The following is a 16,950-nucleotide window of genomic DNA, read 5'->3' on the forward strand; positions in this document are numbered from 1 at the left end:
TGCCTGTTTGCTTTCCTGTCTTGAAACAGGCGATGGATGGGCTGTTGACCCAGATCCAGTGTGTAAGACGAGAGTGATTCCTCTCCTACAAGCCCCAACAGTGACAAATGGTCATTAATTGTAAAAATTCTGCCAGCATGAGGTTTTAGAAACAATTTGGACTTCTTTAATTACAGTGCTGGGGCTTTGTCCCCAGCACTCTTATCAGGCTGAATTAGGCTTTAAAAGAATTAGGTTCAGGCCAGCTCGAGCTGTGCTTAGCATCTTTGCTAAAAAGTCTTGCCTGGAATGGCAGGGGGACGAGGACAGGCGGCGCAGGACAGTAATTGTCACCAGGAGGAAGAGAGAAACTCTTGTTCCCGTATTGTTTTATTATTCTAATGATGCGGAGGCACCATGACGGAGATCGTGGCCCCGCTCCGCCGGGAGTTACGCAAACGCTGAGATGGCAGGAGAGTCTCTGCTCCCAGAAAGCTGGCCAGCAGAGCAAGCTAGCTGGGCAAACACTGGGGGGAAAGGGAGGGCTGCTTATCTTCGGTTGTCACACAGGGAGCCGAGGACAGAAATTTATGGCTGTGCCCTGCCAGGTCCTCTTTTTCTACCTTTTTTCTCCTTGTGAACTCACCCGTGAGCTGATCTGAGGGGAGCACGTAGCTCTGTGACAGAGGTCGGTGGCACTTGCATGGGACTGAGCCCCCGGTGACTTGTGCCAGCAGCAGCCATTTGGGGAAGCGCTGCCCCTCGGATGAAGAACAAGCTGTCTGGGTGAGGAGATGACCCAGATGAAGTCACTATCTCCCCTGAATCTCCCTTTGGGATTTGTAGCCTTATCAGGGGCCACTGGCCATTGCTGTGCTTGCCGATAGGGCTGGCATGGGGCGTGCAGGACGGGTGTGGGGATGTACACTCACTGAGCTGATAAACCGGAGCTCCATGAGGGAGGGAGGCTGCCGGGGAGGGCAAGAAGAGGCCCTGGGCTCAGCTGGAGACTTCTGCAGACCCCAGGGCCAGCATATTTCAGTTTACGCCAATGGGATTATCGCTACTGGGGATGGCAAGGAGAAGATAATATTCTAGAGCAAGCTGACCACTTCCCTGGGGATTATTTTTTTTTTCAAATATATCGCCCTTGGTGCATACCACCTCTCAAACTGTACCCAATGCAAACCCCTAAATAGATGACCAATAGACTTATTTTAAGCATTAACCACATATGGAGCAATACGTGGCTGCAAATGAAATGATTCCATACTTTGAATAGAAAGGCTTCTGCTGGGCTCAGTTGTCGTGTCCCATCCCCCCCCCCCCCGGCCCTGAAATTTATTTTGCCTGCCTGTAAAGTGTCCCATCTTTTTCAAAAGGCGAGTAGCTGTTCCCACACTGAAAGCAATGGGGATTCCTAATGGCATTTTGGGCTGGACCAATTGCTGCGTGCTTTACGATTTGCAGAAGTTTACAGCAGTATCTCCACGCTGCTATAGGTAAAACTCGCCTCCTTTTCCTTGTAGTTCAAGGACGGGGGAAAAAGCAAAAATAAATATTTCATCAGCGCATACTACTACTGAAAAACAAGTCAAAGATCTTAAAGTATGCCAGCACAGGGATTTGTTTCACATGAATAGTAAGCATGCATGTAGCCTCAAAAAAAAATCTTCCCCAGCTGGAAAACAGCAGCGTCAATAGGTGTGAGAGCTTTGGAAGAGCACTGACACATCTGCCGGGAGCTGGGACAGCTGCATGGGCCACTCCATGCCAGGTTCCTCATCCAAATGTTTGAGCAGTTGTTTGCCTTTCCAGGTTGAGCAGGGCTGAATCTATTGGCTCTGGATTAGTCACTGATTTCTGGGGAACGGAGGAGTACTGTGGTGGCCTGTCAAAGAGGGCCAGTAGGGACATGCCAGCACCCTTTTTCCATCCGCCGCTGCACCCTGCGCACCAGCCTCCTTGCCACTGATGGGTCCGCAGCGAGGCTGCTCTAAATAAAATCAAGCTGCGGCAGTGAGAAGGCGGCGAATGTAGGTCGGATGCATTTGGAAAGCCGGTGGCGGCAGCGGCGCCGATGTGCGCATAACCGGGCAGTGAGGGATGCAGTGTTAGGGGTGCCCAGGCTGCCTAAGGGGGATGTGAGCAGAGAGGGGGCCTGCGTGCCACAGACTGGCTCGCTGCCGGCACTGCCATGGGCGAGGAGGAGCAGTACAGCCCCATATGCTGCAGAGGGTGGCAAACCCTCCTTGGGGGAGAGTGGGGCAGCGCCCACCAAGCGCAGCCAGGAGAAGGTAGGAAGGCTGGAACCAGTGAGGTGCTGCAGGACAGAGGGGTCCCGGGTTCCCTCCTGTGCAACCAAAGCCAATGAGGGCAGATGTTTCAGGCTGCAGGAACCCAAATACTCATTTTCTTGTGACTGCAGCAGTTACCTAGAGCCTTATCTGGGAGGAGACGCTTCCCCCCACTGCTCCCCTTCTGCTCTGCCCACACAGCATCGTCTCTGCTCTATCTTCCCTGTGCCCTCTGTGGCGGGTGGCAGCTCTCCAGGCTGTCCCAGGGCTGGCTCAGGAACATCTTCATGAATTTAGCAGCAGGTACATTTCATTTTGTCTCACGCATGAAGAAGAGCCGCAGGCTTATTTTGCTGGTAAAGAGATGCACAGAGGCACAGGAGGAGAACATGATTAGGTTTCCTGCTTCTTTATGATGTCTGTTATGTAATATGCACCTCCCCATCGGATCACATCTGCATCGTGGGCCTGATTCCCTCCCTGTCCTGCCCGTTGCATCTGAAAAAGGCTCCAGTAAGCAAGGTGTTCAGTCCTGCAGTCAAATTGGGGTGGCTCTACATTGCTACAAACATACCCCTTGTTTTTCACAGGGGAAGCATCTCCCAGGTGAGCCCAGTCCCAGCCCAGACTGAGGCTCAGGCCACCTCTCCTGCCTAACATTTTAAAACTTGTTTAGCTAAACTGGTCTCATGACTGTCTAGGAAAGTTTTCCTGTAAACCTCAACCTACTGCCGGCCAGACGCCTTCCTGCAGGCATTAAAAATGCAGGCAACCTTCAGACTCAGGCAAAATCATGAGCTTGTTCTGACATAGATTTTAAAAAACTCTGCAAGAAAAAGCCAATAATTTCAAATAACACCCACCTACAGCTCTAGCTGGTATTCTGACTGGGATCCCCCGTGAAAGCAGTGGGAGCAGTTCCCTGCTGAACACATGCTACGCTCGAGGTGCCACACAGCCCCTGGGTGGGGTTGCTCTGCGAAGTTTTTGCCATTACAACCCTCTTTCTCTCTAGAGCACCTATTCGTGCACCTGTCCAAGCATCGCCACACATCTGCCAGGAGAGAAACATCCCACCATTCCTATTTTCAAAGGTGCCATTTCCCCGAAAGCCCCGGGGTGCAGGGGCACAGGCGGGGAGGGGTGCCATGGGTGCCCCCACGCAAGTGGAGTGGTCAGTCCCCTGCCTGCGTGTGGGGTGGCACGGGCAACAACGGGATGACAGATGCAGAGGGACAGGGTGGGAAGCAAAAGACCCAACTGACAGGCAGGGAGCAGGGAAAAGGGGAGAGAAGAAAGCGAGAGGAGGGTGTGGGCAGGGGACAAGACTGCATTGCCATGTCGGCTGCTGCGCAATGCCAAGGTCTTCTCCTTCAGGGAGCAGGGTCAGCGCTGCCTTTGCGGTGAGCAGAGGCGCGCCAGTCGCGTGCACGCAGACACACCCGTGCTGCTGCTCCATCCATCCTGGAGGGCCTCTGGGTGGGAAAGGTTTTTAGAACCGCTGCGTGGGGAGGGCATCGCGTGGCTGTCCTGCTCCCGCTGGGGACCGAGGGCTCCGGCAGCCTCATGCTTTGTCTCAGTCTGGGGCTGAAAATGGGTTTTGTCATTCATTTGGCTTTATTTATGAGCCTTTGGTGAGTAAGCACCATGTTTCCATTGTTTATGTGAGTTACTACGTGTGATCAGTAAGGAGAGAACCAGATGCACGTTTTGGGGTTTGCAAACCTCGTTAGCAGGGCTTTCTTTTTTCCTCAAGGTTTGCAGAACTAGTTTAACAACTGTTGGTTTTGGTGTTTTTTTCCTGTAATTTAAGCAAAAGGGACAAGTTACGATTAGAGCACGTGAGACGCACGTTAAACCTGCACGACCAGCGTACGCTAGCACTGGGCTCTTGTTCCTCACTTTCTGTTTGTAAGAGTGGTAATTACCAGGGAGAGACCCATCAGGGCCCAGAGCCGCTACGCAAACCCAACCCGGTGCAGAGCGGCAGCAGCAGTCCTCTGACACACGGCGCTGCCGGGCAGCCATGGAACGCTCCGGCAGACAAACCCCACCGCCCATCTGTTTTCTGAACCCCGCACACGCCGTTCGCTCCGGCAGCGCCTTCCCTAAGAACATCCGCGCTGAGGTCACGGGGCCAGGGGTGTTCGGGGTTTATTTTCCTCTCCTCCCCCTCCCCTCACTCTGCCCCCCCTGCGCTCTCTGCTCCCTCTCCGTGCTGCCGGCCGGTTTTCTTCCTTAGACCTTTTAATACATGTCTTTTTTTCCCTAGAAGCACCAGCCCGACCCGGTGACATCCATCCCGCGCGGGCGTGACGGAGGGCACCTTACCGCCCCGCCACAAGCCGTGCGCCCAGAGGCAGTAGCAAACCCGATTCCGCCCCCCCTCCCGCCTTTCCCTCTCGCTCTGCTCTCGGGGGTCCGGGCGCACCGGAGCGGGGGGCGCGGCGCTGCCCGCCTGGCCAGGCGCCATGTGCTCAGTGCTGCCGTCGGCGGGAGGGGGCGGGACCGCGGACGGGGGCGCGGCGGCGCGCAGCCGCGCGGCGTGGCGGCGGGGCGGCTCCGTCGGCACCGCCCCCCCGCCACCCGCCGCCCCCGCCCAGCCGCAGCACGGCACGGCATGGCGGGGCTGCGCTACCCGCAGCAGAGCGGCTACTGCCGCGCGGCCGCGGCCATGAACCTCCTGCTCGGCGTCTTCCACGTCCTCCTGCCCTGCTTTCGCCCCGGGGAGGCGCAGGGGCAAGGTGAGGGCGCCGGCCGGGCGGGTCGCGGGTGGGGAGGGGGGAAACAGGGGTGCCGCCGCTGCCCACTTACGGGCACACGAGTGGGGTCGTCGCCCCCTCCGCCGTCCGTCGGATGGCTGCCGCGGTGGCAGCCCGGGGACACAAAGGGAGCCGGGACGTGGCTCGCATCCCACACCCCACGTCCCCCCTTGCCCCGGCTTCCTCCCGGCCCCGCGCCCGCTGTGCTGTCCGCAGCCCGGTGTCAGCCGGGCCGCGCGTCGCTGCGGGCCCGCCCCAGCGCGGGGAGCCCCGGGCTGCCGCCGCCTGTGGGCTCCGGCCTCCCGCCCCCGGCGCCTGCGAGCGCGGCCGGCCCATCCGCGGTTTCTTTTTCTCTCTCTGCCCGTGCAGCCATCGAGCCCATCCCCGGCGTGGTGGAGCTGTGGCAGGCCGAAGAAGGGGAGCTCCTGCTGCCCGCCCAGGTGAGGGGGCGCCGGGGGGAGTGGGGGCAGAGGGCGGTAGTTTTGGGCTGGGAGCGGGGGGGCGAGATGGGCACGGGGCCCAGAGGTCGGGGGCGGCCGCGGGGCCCTGGGGGGGGGACGGGGGGTGTGGGGCCGCGGCGGTGGGCGACCGGGGCCGCGGTGGGGCCGGGAGGCGCAGGCCCGCGGGGGCGTCCTCGCCCGCTGTCACGCCGCAGCACCGTCCCCGAGGCTTCCCTCTGCCCGCGCCTCGCCGCTGCCGGGGCTGCCACCGGCACTGTAGCTTGTCCAGCTTTGTTTTTTTTTCTGCTTTGTTTTTTTTTTACCCCATTTTCTTTTTTTTTTTTCTTTTGTGATTAACGTATCTGAGCACGGTAAGTACTGCCGGCGCACGAACGAGTGTGTGTGTATTTACATCTCGGACCTGCCCAGGTGAAGCCATTTTTCCCCCTCAAATGACACATCATTTATGATGTTGTTCATCTCGCTGTAGTGTGTTTTCGTTTTGTTTAGCCGCTTCTGTTAGGTGGTAACATGGTTCGTTCCCTTCTGTGTGGGAAGAGGAGCCTTGGCTGGGCTGGTAAGAGAGGGGAGTGCTGGCAGTGGGGGTCTGGAGTTCATGGCATTCGAGGCAGTCATTTTACTTGCGCTGACGGACTCTGCCATATGTTGAACTGGGCCTTCCTAGGCTTCAAGGCACCAGGCTTGTAAATGGGAAGAAGCGGTCCTTAGGGACGTCGTCTTATGTGAGAGAGAAAAGAGAGTAATTTATCTCTCTTAAGCCGTTATATCATTCTGGTTTGTGCTCAGCCGTTGATACGCATTAATGTAGGGAAAAAGCAGCAGAAGTGTTACTTCTCTCCTCAGCTGGCTGGCGATTGATGCTGCTTACCAGGGCCCAGCATTTTGTACCATAGTGCTGTGAAAGCTATTGGTTATACACATACTTAAAACAACAAAAGTTACACCATTCAGAATTTGTTTGGTGTAGATGTGGTAGTAGCGGAGGGAAGGTACCATGTCTCTGTGCCCAGGGATGCTTAAGGCATTTGGCCTTTTGCTTGTGCAGTCTGTACCTCGAAGACATTAAGATGCATTAGATGTAGAACAGTGTAATGCAGTCATTTATAGTTGCTCCTTGTTGCAAGGCTGCAATTGAGTGATGATGACGTGATGTTTACTTCCTGAGGAGATTAGGTCCTCTTGGAAAACACTTTGTTCTTGAGCATCCTCATAAAAAGCTCCAGCGTGACTGAAGCAAAATCAGGCATGAATGGCTCTTGAACTTGGTGTGGTGGAGCATATGGTCCTGCTGAGTCCCTGCAGCAGTGAAAGGCGAAGCTGAGGCTGCTACTCCTCTGTTGTTTCTGTAGACACTGTTAGGTATGCAGGGAAGAAAACAGGTCTTTAGTTTCAGTTACGACAGAGCAAGAAGTGAAAATTGCGATTGGCTCATTGAAATAAAAGATGAACATCAAAAGCCAGATGAACCAGTCCCTGAGCAGTAGTGGTGCAGCGACTGTTTTGCATGGCTTTCCCCTCTGAGCCTGGGGACTGCAGCAGCATCTCACGCGTCAGTGACTGCTCAAGTTGAAGCAGGAGGGCCTGAGCTCCTGAAACAGGTTTTAAGACCAAAGCTTGGTTCCAGGCCCAACCCTGATGCCCGAATCTTGTCTCTTTGTGGGCTTGGGCTTTACTTAGTGCCTCTTGGGTTTAAGGGCTGAGGCCAGATTTGAAGCCAAATCTTACAGTTGTCAGAAGGAGGAGGAAAGAAGACCTCCCTCTGTCCCTTGGGTTGTGGTGAGGGACCCTTCCAACACTGCTCCTGTGGAGTGGTGGCATTGCTCTGCAATGGCTGGTCATGGCTCTTCTCTAAGTGCCCAAGGAGTCCAGGGTTACCCACCCTGCAAGGCAGTCCAGCAGCATCGCCCTGCTGGGTGAACAGTCTGGGTTGGTAAGGGGCATTTGTGAGGGTGCCAGCTTTAGCTCCAGAGATTTGGGAAATGCTTCATCTGTTAACAGCTGATTGTCCTTTCGTTGGTCTATGATTTACCACTATGAGGACATTGTCCATGGTTTCTTCCTTGCAAGAGCAGCCATTCTCACTTAAACCCTCACAGAGGGTTGTTGTCCGGTGTTTGTGTAGCACAGCAATGGTGATGTAAGGGTCTAGTAAGAGGAAGAACTTCCTTTTGAGCGGATAATAAATGTCGTTTGATAGGGAATATCCCAAGGCTTCTTCATTCACATATTTACAGATAGGTCTTGGGGAAGACTTCTAGAACCGGAAGTGGGCTGGTTCCTCGATCTGGTTCTTCCTGTTCCCTTTTGGAGGAGGAGGACAAGGTGGGAGTGCAGCACAGGAGAAGGAGGACTTTGCATGCAGAAGTGAAAAATCCAGGGAAGGGGCTGTGCGTGCTCCTTACCCAGAGCGCCTTCCTCCTGTCTGTGTGGTGCGGGCTCTGAGCACGGCCGTGGACTAGGTTGCCCTGTCTGCCCAGCCTATTTTGCCTGTTTCTGGCAGATTACCAGTGCTGTTTGATGGATGCTTTTCCCTTTCTGTCATGGCTTTGCACTATTATCTTATTTTCCATGCATCATCAGCTGCCTGTGACAGAGCAGTTTTCAGCATTCCTTGCTTCCTGCAGAATTTGAGGATGAAAGTTGGACGGGTCAGTAGCTCATTCAGCCACCAGCTTTGCCCACATGTGCTTTTGTTCCAAGAGCACATCACAAATAAAGACATCGTGTTACGAGGCAGGGGAATGGGACCACAAAGCATTTTGATATTTGTAGTTGCTTTCTAGGCCTCTGACAGCATCGCTTTGTCTATGGGAACTGCATGAATTTGCATGCTGGAGCGCAGCCGCCCAGGGCCCCCACGCCTCCACCCCGGTTGGTCGTTCTACCTTCTGTTTCCTCTTGCTTCCCTTTCATTGTTTGCTTCTCACATGCCCCCTCCCAGCTTCCCTCTTTACATGTGCTTGTGCTTTTATTTTGTGGGCTATTTTTCTTTTTTTTCCCCTTCATGCTGGTGATCTTTAGATTTCAGCTTCCTCTGAAGCCTGCAGAGCCGTTCAGGGATGGCTCGCCTCCTGCTCTTGCTCCGCAGCTGAGCCTGAAGGGTGCCTGGAGCATTTTGGTTGGTGAGGGTGTGTGTGGGCTTGTGTGCTGGAGCTGAGGAGGAGCTGGCTGCATCTAGTGTGCTGATGGTTTTACATTGGTCTGCAGCTTCCTCCAGTGTTTCAATGTTTCATCCTGTGTTCTCTTTGCTTTTGAGATGAGCTGGGGTTCCTAGTTAGGTGTGGGATCTGTATTCCCTTGTGCCTAGTTTTTCTTTCTTACTGAAGGTGAAGTGTGGGGTAGCCACAGAGCTCCAGCCTTGCCCCCCTATTCTTTGCCTTCACCTCCTTTTTAAAGCAAATGTCCCTGAGGTGCATGGCTGGATATCTGGTTTTGTTTTTCTTCCCATCTTTTTTCATTAACGTGGAAAAATGTGAAGTCTTGGATGCCCTGATGGTTGGGAGATGCATGGAAAAGCAGTGGGATTTTGACGTGGAAAATCTCAAGTCTGAGAGGCTTGATCACAGCTCTTGTGGGTTTTATTGAGACTCTGTATAATTTGGTGGTTTTGCTTGTTTGTTTGTAACTTGTTAATACATACTTAACTAAAATGCTTGGGAGAAAAGTTTCTTTGTGTAGGACTTGACATCTAAGCCCTTCACCATTAAAGGCTGACAAAGCTCCAAATATAAAAAGCTGTGTTGGAGCACTTCAGTGCAAAGCTGAAAGGCAGTTACTTTTTTTTTCTTTTTTTTCTGAAGAGGAGGGGAAAGATTCCAAGGAGAAGCACAGTAAGGGTGTCAGGCCTGCTGTCTGCACAGCCATGAGTGTATGAAAGGAGAAGCACAAACGCCATTTGTTGCTTGTGGTGGACACCTCTTAAAAGAAGTATTGGAGAGTCGTGGTTGTGTGTTTGTGTCTGTCAGAATCCACTTTGGTGGAAGGCAGCGAGTGGCAGGCAGGCTGGACACCTTCAGAGCAGGTTGTTCGACACGTTCAGCCTCTCCAGTTTTGAGGGAGGAGCTATAAAATGAAATAGTGAAGGTGAAGTTCTCAGTCTTGTTATCACAACTGAAAATAACAGTAAGTCATCAAAGGCAACATACACCAAACACTTTTTGTGTGTCAGTGCCATGCCTGGCTGGTGTGTCAGGTTTTCTGCTGCTCCTGTGTGTTGCATGTGGGAGATGACCAAGATGTTTCATTGGAGGAGCCCCTTGTGTACGTTTCAATTCGCTTGCAGATAGTTAGGAGATTACAGTGACTGTTTATTTCAGATTACTGTGATAATGTTTCAGGTGCTTGAATTTTGGAGAAAGAGCCACGATGTTTCCTGTATCATCATTGGTTACAGACACCAGGCAAATACAGGGCTGCTGCCTGGGTTTTCACTTTAGAGGCGCTGCTTGGTTCTGAAAGATTATTTTATCACTGTTTTTTCTTCTCCTATGCAGTAGTGACTTGTCTTCAGTCCCTGTTCCTTACTGCAACTCAGGGGCTAATAAGGTTAATTGTTCTGCTGATTTCGAAAGCTGATGAAGACCTTGATCTTACATATGCATCCAAGATGCGGCACTGCAGCGTGTCATTAGCAGGGGCGCATCCCATCAGCTATGCACAAATTGAATGTACAGAGTCGCCTACTTCAAAGCAGGGCTTGTCTGAAGGCACACAATTTGTGTGAAAGCCTGAGACAGGCTTGGGGTGGGAATTGTGTTCCTCTTTGGGCTGTTAAAAGGCTCCTCCAGCCTCTCAGCTGAGCTTCTGGATGGTGCTGATAGGACTTGGGGGTGGTTGGCTGTGCAGATTATGCAGAAGCTGTCAGCCCAGGCTCTCATGACTTGTGTGACATGAGAGGGGTGCTTTCAGGGGCACTCTAGCACAAGATAAGCACCTGCCCATATTCAGGATGAGGGTTGGAGGAAGGGTATATTTTTTTCCCGTCACAGATAGGCTCCTGGGACCTGCATTCTGGTTTCAGGAGTTCTTCCCTTCCTCCCATCCCCCTGTACTACTAGTCTGGTGATAGGGTAATTTGAGAAAGCTTGGTTTGTTGGGTTTTTTTGGTGGGTTTATTGGTGGTTTTCTTAATCCTCAATATAAGTATATATGTAGCCCGTGGCATACAGTGGAGAGAAGGAAGGAGAAAGCTGGACATGGGGCTCTGTGTGCATGCTCAGAGTTGGGGGTGATTTTTTAAATATCTTTTTTTCTCCCACATTTGAGATTTTATTCTGCGGCTGTGCTGTAGGTTGGGAAAGTTTTCTTCATTGTTGCTTGTGGGAAAAATTGAAGAGGAGACATGTTAGGATATCTAGTATTACGGGTGAGCACCACATAATGAGGCAGTCCCAGGTTTCTAATGCCTGGCAGATATTAAGCCGTTTAAAGGAGGAGTTAAGCCATTTAAAATGAGGAAGTCTTGCCAGCCCCTTTGTGGCAGAGGAGCTGTTTCTGGAGGAGGTGGATGAGGAGTTCTCTGATTCTGCTTGGTAGCATACTGGGGTCTTGGAAGAACAGAGAGGTTTGGAGAAACTGGAAAATAGATGATGATTGTGTTGTACTGGGAGAGCACAACAGCAAGGCTTAGCTCAGTTGTTAGAGGACATGACCAGCACTTCATGAGGCCCAAGTGCTAGGACCTGTAGATAGGTGTGTGCTGATGTTGCAGTTCGTGTACAATTACCGTGTTTCCAACCTCCCTTTAAGGGCAGACACACAGAAAGATCTCCACAGTCATCAAATCAACTTGCACTTCCCTGTCAGTCTTGTTAGGGATTTGGTTATGCTGTGGCAAAGGCTGTGAGGCCTCTGTTGGATGAGCCGTTTGTGGCAAAAGGTTGATGTTTAGGTGCATCTGGTAGCTTTTGGCAAGATCTGTAATAACATTAGTCTTAATCTTGTTATTTTAGCCATAGTGATGTTAATTGTTAATAATATTAACCGCATTTGCAGCATTAGTGTGGTTATCACTTTTTTCCCCCTTCATGAGACTCAGGTCTTCGGAAATCCTGCTGTCTGTCCTGTTCAGTAGATGAGTAAGGCTGTCTTGTCTGCTTAAGCATCTGAAGCTTGTAGAAAGAAGCTCAGTGTTTGTGCAGGTGATTTTTTTTTTTCTTTTTGTTCTTTTTGTTTTCCAGCATGTAGTGAAAATAAAAGCTAGAGTCAGAGCTGGTAACTTGCGGCCTGTTTCGTGATGTGCTTACGTGGAAAATGTGTAGGAGGGGTCTTTTAATTTTATAAGAGTTTTGTGGTGGGTTTTTTCCTATCATCTTACTGCTAAGGTCTGAGTCTTGTGGAACCATCACATGCAGAAGCAGTAGCTGGAAGAACTGAACAGCTAGCTGTGCCTGGCAGGATAACTGTGACCCCTTCCTGAAAAATGTTAATCTCCCTAAAGTTGCCCTGGTTTCATCAGTGCAGGTTGGGTGGCTGTAATATACCCCATTTTGAGTTGTACCTAAAGCTTTCCTGGAGATCTTGGCTGGTTCAGAGCAGCTACCTGCTTGTTTTAAATGGATTTCCTGCAGGGAGCTCACTGAACCAACGCTTGAGTTCATTCCTGTAGACAGCTCAGAGCAGTTAGTTGTGAACTGCAAGCTGGCACAGTGTGTTAGCTGCATGTCTCAAAAAATTACCTTAGCCCAGCAACTGAGCTAAGCTGTTGTCCTGAAAGCTTCTATTTTCTCTGATTTCTGTACGTGGTGCTGAGACGTGGGATCTTGCAGTCCCCTGCTGGGATGTGGTACCTTGACTTTTCTGGGCGTGTTACCACGTGACCTGAATTTTAAGGTGTTCTGCATCCTTTTTTTCTCAGGTACTAGCTAGTGAAATTTACTGGTGGGCACTGATAATTTGAAGTTGGAGGAAACAGTCTTCTGGCAGTATGAGGATAATTGTTGGGTTTAGATTCAAATTGTATGTGTGAGCAGAATTTTTTATAGATGCATTTGTATAAATGGAAAACAAGTCTGTTCAATCAACACTTTGAAAAAAATAATGGTGTAGCCATGTTAAGTCACCATTTAGCTTGGGAAAATGAGCTGAATCTTCAAACAGGATGGACAGCATCCACCTTTTGAGCCATAAAGGAATTGCTGCAGGATTTTTAGTTTTCTGAGTTTGTTTTGCAAGCAAGTCATGAGAGTCCATCTTCAAAGGAGTTAAAAATGATATTTATGTCCAGTGCACCCCATTGCAATTCTGCGATTCTTATGTAGTGTTTTCTCTCTTTATCAGGCTGATTCGGAGGAGGATGTGGAAGAGCATCCACAAGAGCAAAGGTAAGCAAAACTCAGATGAAAACAAGACCATCAAAGATAATTTTGGTTTTTTATTTAGGAAACACTGAAATGTAATTGGGCAGACTACTAAAAATGATATTTTTTTTTTCCTACTGCATATTGAATAGATTTTCATTACTTTTGGCTTACGATTTGCTCAGCTAATGTTACTACTAATTTGTTAGCAAACCCAGAAATTGTTGCACAGTGTATGCGAGACTAAAATGGCCTCTTGCATCTCCTTCTGCCTATTCTCTCTATAACCTGCATTTGCTCTTCATTGCTTTTACACAAAAAAATTGCCTGTTTATTGGTTCTGCTTTATTGCATGTTTTATAATTAAATTCTTTAAACAAATTTTCCATTTCAAAATTTGTGAACAGAAGTAGTGCTGGAGTGTTAATGTGTACCAAGGTGGGAAGGGAGGTAAAGAGACTTTAAATCCAAAGTCTTATTAATATGTTGCTGTGGAACAATAAATATTCTGCCTTATTTCTTGAAATCAGATAAAAAAATAAAGCTTTTAAGAGCTGTAGCCTCAGCTCTGCTGTTTCTGTTAATATCAGGCCTCCTCTGTTTTGGAGGGTTGGGTAAATAACATCACAGATTATTTTTTAAATACACATTTTGTTTCCTCCGAGCGTCCAGATTAAAATGCTTGGACATCTACCAGTGAAACACTTCCTTCCTTTGGTATGTGTTAATGTGGGTACAGCTTTCAGTGCCATGCCAGCCAGAAAGATCACAAGACTTAAACTAAACACGTGTAACGCCACCGTGCTCCTACAGCTGCAGTTAGCCAGCAATGCTTTTCTCATTTATCTTCTGCCTTTGCTCTTAGCTTGGGTTTGGAAGCGAACAGATCTGATAAAACACGGGCCTTGCTGGGAGCTGGCAGAAGGGACAAGCCTGGGGGTGGGAAGGTGATGGTTATGATGGGTCTGTCCTGCATTGCAGTGCTCCTTCGCACGGCTTTTTCCCCTCTTTTTTTCCCCATAAGGTGCCTTCTTGACTGAACCCAGCATCATTTTAGGGCTCCCATGACTGATCACCATGGGGGGATGACAAGGACAGTATTGAAACAGGATGGGAGAATTACTGCTGCCTCTGACAGCTGGTCCTGATGGCTTCTGCTTACCTACTCTCCCACCTGCTTGGGGGATTTTTTTTTTTTTCCCTCTCCTTGTGAAAAGAGCTCTGAGCTTTTATGATTTTCAGCTGGGGACTGCTGGGTTTTGATGCAGAGGTTTAACTGTGCTGAAGCATGCGGTCTTTATTGAGAGGTAGTTGGAAGACAGCAGCTTCAAATGCTGGGCTCAAGGTGGTTTCTGGGATTTTTGTTAGTAGGAAGAGAGATGTAGTTTAGGAAAGAAAAAAAAAATATCCAAGTGCCTATTTTTTCAGGAGGTGGATGGAGTCACTGGGTACTATGGCAATAATAAAAATATTATTGAAAGATAAATAGTTCTTGAGACTCAGGAAATAGGAAAAAGTGGCTTGACTACTTTTTTTTTTTTTGGTTATTCAGGAGCTTGAAGATTTTTCTAGTAATTTACTCATTTCCAAAATGAACTTCTATTCTGAAAGTAAAGTTTGTAAGGTTCACTTGCATGAATGGAAACATCCTTCTATTGTACTGAAGTGCTTCAGGAAACTTGCCTAAACGGACACGAGTTTGTGTGCATCTTTCAGACAGTTTTTGGTTTGCTGTTGTGTATAAATGCCAATCTGTGTTTGCTCTGTATACTGAAGGAATGTTACAGCTTAGGCTTTGCAAAAACGACCTAGCAAAGGTATGTTAGAACAACTAGAATTTATTAGTTTCTTTCCAGATTAACTTTCATTCCCTTGGTTTATATTACTATATGGTGAAATCATGGGGATTTCCTTTTCCTGTAGCAGCAAAACCTGAGAGCTTGCAGCATCTCATTGTCTGCCAGCACGCCCTAGGGAAATCAGCTAAAGCTAGTGAAATTTGATGTGAAGCTCCTAGAAGCAAAAGCACCTTAAAGTAGTGGCATGAACAGAAGTTAATGGAGACAGAGAATTCAAAAATTTCCCCAGAGCTGAAGAAAGTAAAGAGAGTTCAGCATCTTGGGGTGTGAAGGAGCAAGTCTCTTTCCAAAACATGGCTTTATTCAGTTTTTAATTCTAGGTTAATGGGATCTCTTGAGAGCTTGCTAACCTACTTTTTAATAAAAAAAAAATTAGAAAGTGAAGTATTAACAGTCTGTTAACTGACTTCCTGTGTGCTTGCATTACAAGATCTTCCATTTGGGGTGGGCTTCTTGGTTTGCTGCTGGTTTTGTGGCAAGTATACGAGGGGGATGGATTTAGTCCCGTTATTTCTGTAACAAATACAGAAGTTTGTATGGAGGTAAAAAGACATTGTCAAAATAGCAATTTTTGTAAAAAGCTATTTTGGAGGTGAATCAGAAGTGGTTGATTTGGAGGTCTGTGAGTTTGCAGCTGCCCTGAGTAAGAAGAAGGAAATTAGCAACTCCTTAATTTCCAGCCCACAATTTCTGCCTTTCTGATTCCTTAGATGCTACCACAGGTTGCTTTGCACTGTTGTGTGTCTCCTGATCAGACTCTGAAACAAGAAATGCTGGGCAGTAGGTACTTGAGTTGCTGGATGTACTGCTTCAGGACACAGTCTTTGACAGAATTAAAGCCCCATGAATTTGTTCTAGCCTATTACAAAATCTTCAAGTTTCCTTAAAAAGCCCTGTTTCTTACATTTGAAAGTCAGAAGTAAAAGGATGCCTTTCAGAACAACTTCAGTTCAGGAAGCTTTGTCAATGATGGGTGTTGACAGAATGGTGGGGGGTTTGTTGTTGTTTTCCTTCATGCTTCTGACTGTTCACTTGCCACAGTTGACAAGGGCAAATGCAGAAATCTGACATAGATAAAGGGACAGTGCTGTTAGGTGATGTGCACAAATGACGCTATCAAAATTTTTAGCTTTTCACTTCAAAGAGGTAGACATTGGTCTACCAAAAAATAAATACTCATTTTCACCTCTATGACATGCTTAATCCTCAGTGTGAGGACTTGTGGAGAAAGGCCTTTGAGGCTGTTTCCCAGCTGACCTGTTAAAAAACATTTGCACCAGAGTAAATCACTGGTACTCAAGATGTGGAGCATGTACTTTTAATATTTGATGCGCATAAATAGTCCACAAGAAAAGAAAGCCATAGGAGGATGGTATACAATTAGCAAGTAAGAGGACACTTTCCAGCTTTTACCTGTGACAGGGCATCCTTTGCTTGGGGTAGATAGGTATCAACCGCTAGGAGAATTGTTGGTGTGATGCAGTTAGCTCGGTCAAGTGTTTCTGTTGAACCTTTGGCTTTGATTCACCGGGGAGTGTTTGACCCTGTAGACTGGAGGTGCTTGGGGCGGTAGATGGTATCAGCTCCCAGTGGGTTCCTGCTGGGGTGATAGTGCAGCCCTGTGAGTGACAGTTGATGGACAGTACTTTGACCTCTCCTGACTATCCTGTGGGATTACTCCTAATCATGTGATTTTTGTGGTGTCCTTGAAGTAGTGCACTAGATGTGAAAGAGAAAATGGAAGGTAAATGTGGCAAAGCAGTAGCTTGCTGGTTACCTGAGAGACAACAAAGCAGTTAAGGTGCACAGACTGCAAAATTGCTTGGAGGTTTAATGGATACTTAAGAGATGTTGTTATAATGCTTGCTTTGGGAAAAATCCAGAGTGTCTGGGGACAGGGAGCCTGCTTCACACTGCGAGATCATACATGGCAATTTCTTGCTGGCTGCAACTTCATCTCATCTCCAGTCAAGAGGCACAGATGAGTCTGAGTCCAGCATGGTAGTTGGACTGCTGAAAAACTTAAGAGGTGACTCACCCTTCAAAAAACCCTGTGGTCTTGATGCTGTAATTTGTCACAGTTTGGTTCTTGAAAGTAATGGCCTGGGACTGGTGGTATACCTGTGTGCTAGCCTGGTTGGTGGCTAAGCCAGGAAAAGAAAGATTGAAAAACAAGTTAGGCTTAGCCAGGTGTTTTTTTTCTGAAGAAATTTACCAATAAAAAACTCCCTTGCTTTATGTTGTGTTTAATTTTTTAACATCTCTATTAAAGTAAATACAGTATCCATTCAGAG

At 48.8% G+C, this 16,950-nt stretch overlaps 1 protein-coding gene across 1 annotated transcript in view; it reads left to right on the top strand.

Annotated features, from left to right (window-relative positions):
• Positions 1 to 4,896: 4,896 nt before the first annotated feature.
• TMEM131L (transmembrane 131 like) overlaps positions 4,897 to 16,950 on the top strand; it is a gene marked incomplete at its 5' end in the record, with an annotated part of 79,231 nt that continues 67,177 nt past the window's right edge. Inside the window, 3 exons of the mRNA XM_084264164.1 lie at positions 4,897 to 5,020; positions 5,408 to 5,478; positions 12,778 to 12,821. Coding sequence (XP_084120290.1) covers positions 4,897 to 5,020; positions 5,408 to 5,478; positions 12,778 to 12,821 — 239 coding nt within the window. The remainder of the gene's footprint in view (positions 5,021 to 5,407; positions 5,479 to 12,777; positions 12,822 to 16,950) is intronic.

This window comes from Gallinula chloropus (genome assembly GCF_964237585.1).
Source record: "Gallinula chloropus genome assembly, chromosome: 4".
Taxonomy (NCBI): domain Eukaryota; kingdom Metazoa; phylum Chordata; class Aves; order Gruiformes; family Rallidae; genus Gallinula; species Gallinula chloropus.